We start from the raw sequence: 1,213 nt of genomic DNA, 5'->3' as shown, positions 1-1,213 counted from the left end.
GCTGCCACCGACCCTGCCCTCCCGCCCCGAGGGGAGGAAACAGGCCGGGTCCCCGCCGCCCCTCTCCTCCGGCCGGGGGGCCGGGCACCCAACACCGGCGTGAAGCCCAGCCCCGTATTTCGGCGAGGCGCCGGCAGGAAACCGGGGCAAGTTGGGACCAGCCCAGCACGGGCACGAGCGGCACCCGCTGCCGCGCGCCCCACGGCTCCCGCCTGCACCCCAACGCCAGCTGGAGGTGAGATCTGGGGGCTCGGGGATTTGGGGCTCAGTGGCTTTGGGGACTTGGGGCTCGGTGGCTTTGGGGGCTTGGGGACGGTGGGCGAGGACGGTGGCAGTGACCCCGGGCCTGTTTCAGGTAGGTTTGGGCGGTTCGGGGAATGTCTGTGTGGGGTTGGGGCTCAGCGGGGACCCCCCATCTCAGCTCCCCTGGGGTCCCCACACACCCCGAGAGGGGTTGGGAGCTGCTGTCACCCTTTCCCTGTCCCGTCTCCCGCAGGTAGAGACGCCAGGGCGGCCATGGAGGCTGCGGTGCCGGCGGAGGAGGCGTTGGTGCTGGTGGAGTACGGTTTCGAGTACCGAGCCAAGGACGGGACCCTGGTCTCCATCAAGCCTAACGAGCGCTACGTCCTGCTGAAACGAACCAACCACCACTGGTGGCACGTCAAGAGGAGCGGGGACGCCCGACCCTTCTACATCCCTGCCCAGTACGTGAAGGAGCTGCCCCCCATCGCCGCCCCGGCCCCACTTGACCCCCCACCGCCAGGGCACGCCGGGACGGATCCAGCCACGCTCGCCCCGCAGCAGCCGCCAGCCTACGAGTACCGGTTCGTCGGTGCTGCCGAGGCAGAGGAGCCGGCCAGAGAATGCTCGGTGCCCAGGAGGGACTCGGTACCCAGGAGGGACTCGCCGCCAGCACTCAGCTCTTTTCGGGTCTCCCCAGGGCTGAGCCCCCACCCCGCTGAGCCCGTGCGCCCCTCGCACTCCCTAGATGACCTGGTACGGGTGATGCCAGCGCCACGCGGTGCCACCGCCATGGGGGCACGCGGGGACCCCCCGGGACATACTCGCCCGCTCGGCAAGAGCCGCTCCGAGACCCTCTACACCCCCGGCAAGGACAGGGACGTGGCCAGGAGGTGGCCGGGGTCTGGCCATGCGGCTCAGGTACGGTGACATCCCCGGTGCTGTCCCCAAAGCAAGCCCCGGGGGAGGGGAT

At 70.6% G+C, this 1,213-nt stretch overlaps 1 protein-coding gene across 1 annotated transcript in view; it reads left to right on the top strand.

The window, feature by feature from the left end:
- The first annotated feature begins 516 nt into the window (after window positions 1-516).
- Window positions 517-1,213, top strand: part of ARHGAP27 (Rho GTPase activating protein 27) — an 11,523-nt gene continuing 10,826 nt past the window's right edge. The window contains exon 1 of the mRNA XM_019474270.1: window positions 517-1,161. Coding sequence (XP_019329815.1) covers window positions 517-1,161 — 645 coding nt within the window. The remainder of the gene's footprint in view (window positions 1,162-1,213) is intronic.

This window comes from Aptenodytes forsteri, unplaced genomic scaffold, assembly GCF_000699145.1.
Source record: "Aptenodytes forsteri isolate BGI_AS27 unplaced genomic scaffold, ASM69914v1 Scaffold249, whole genome shotgun sequence".
In the NCBI taxonomy this organism is placed as follows: Eukaryota; Metazoa; Chordata; class Aves; order Sphenisciformes; family Spheniscidae; genus Aptenodytes; species Aptenodytes forsteri.
Note: the sequence above shows the minus strand (reverse complement) of the source record. Positions and strands in the feature narration are given on the sequence as shown.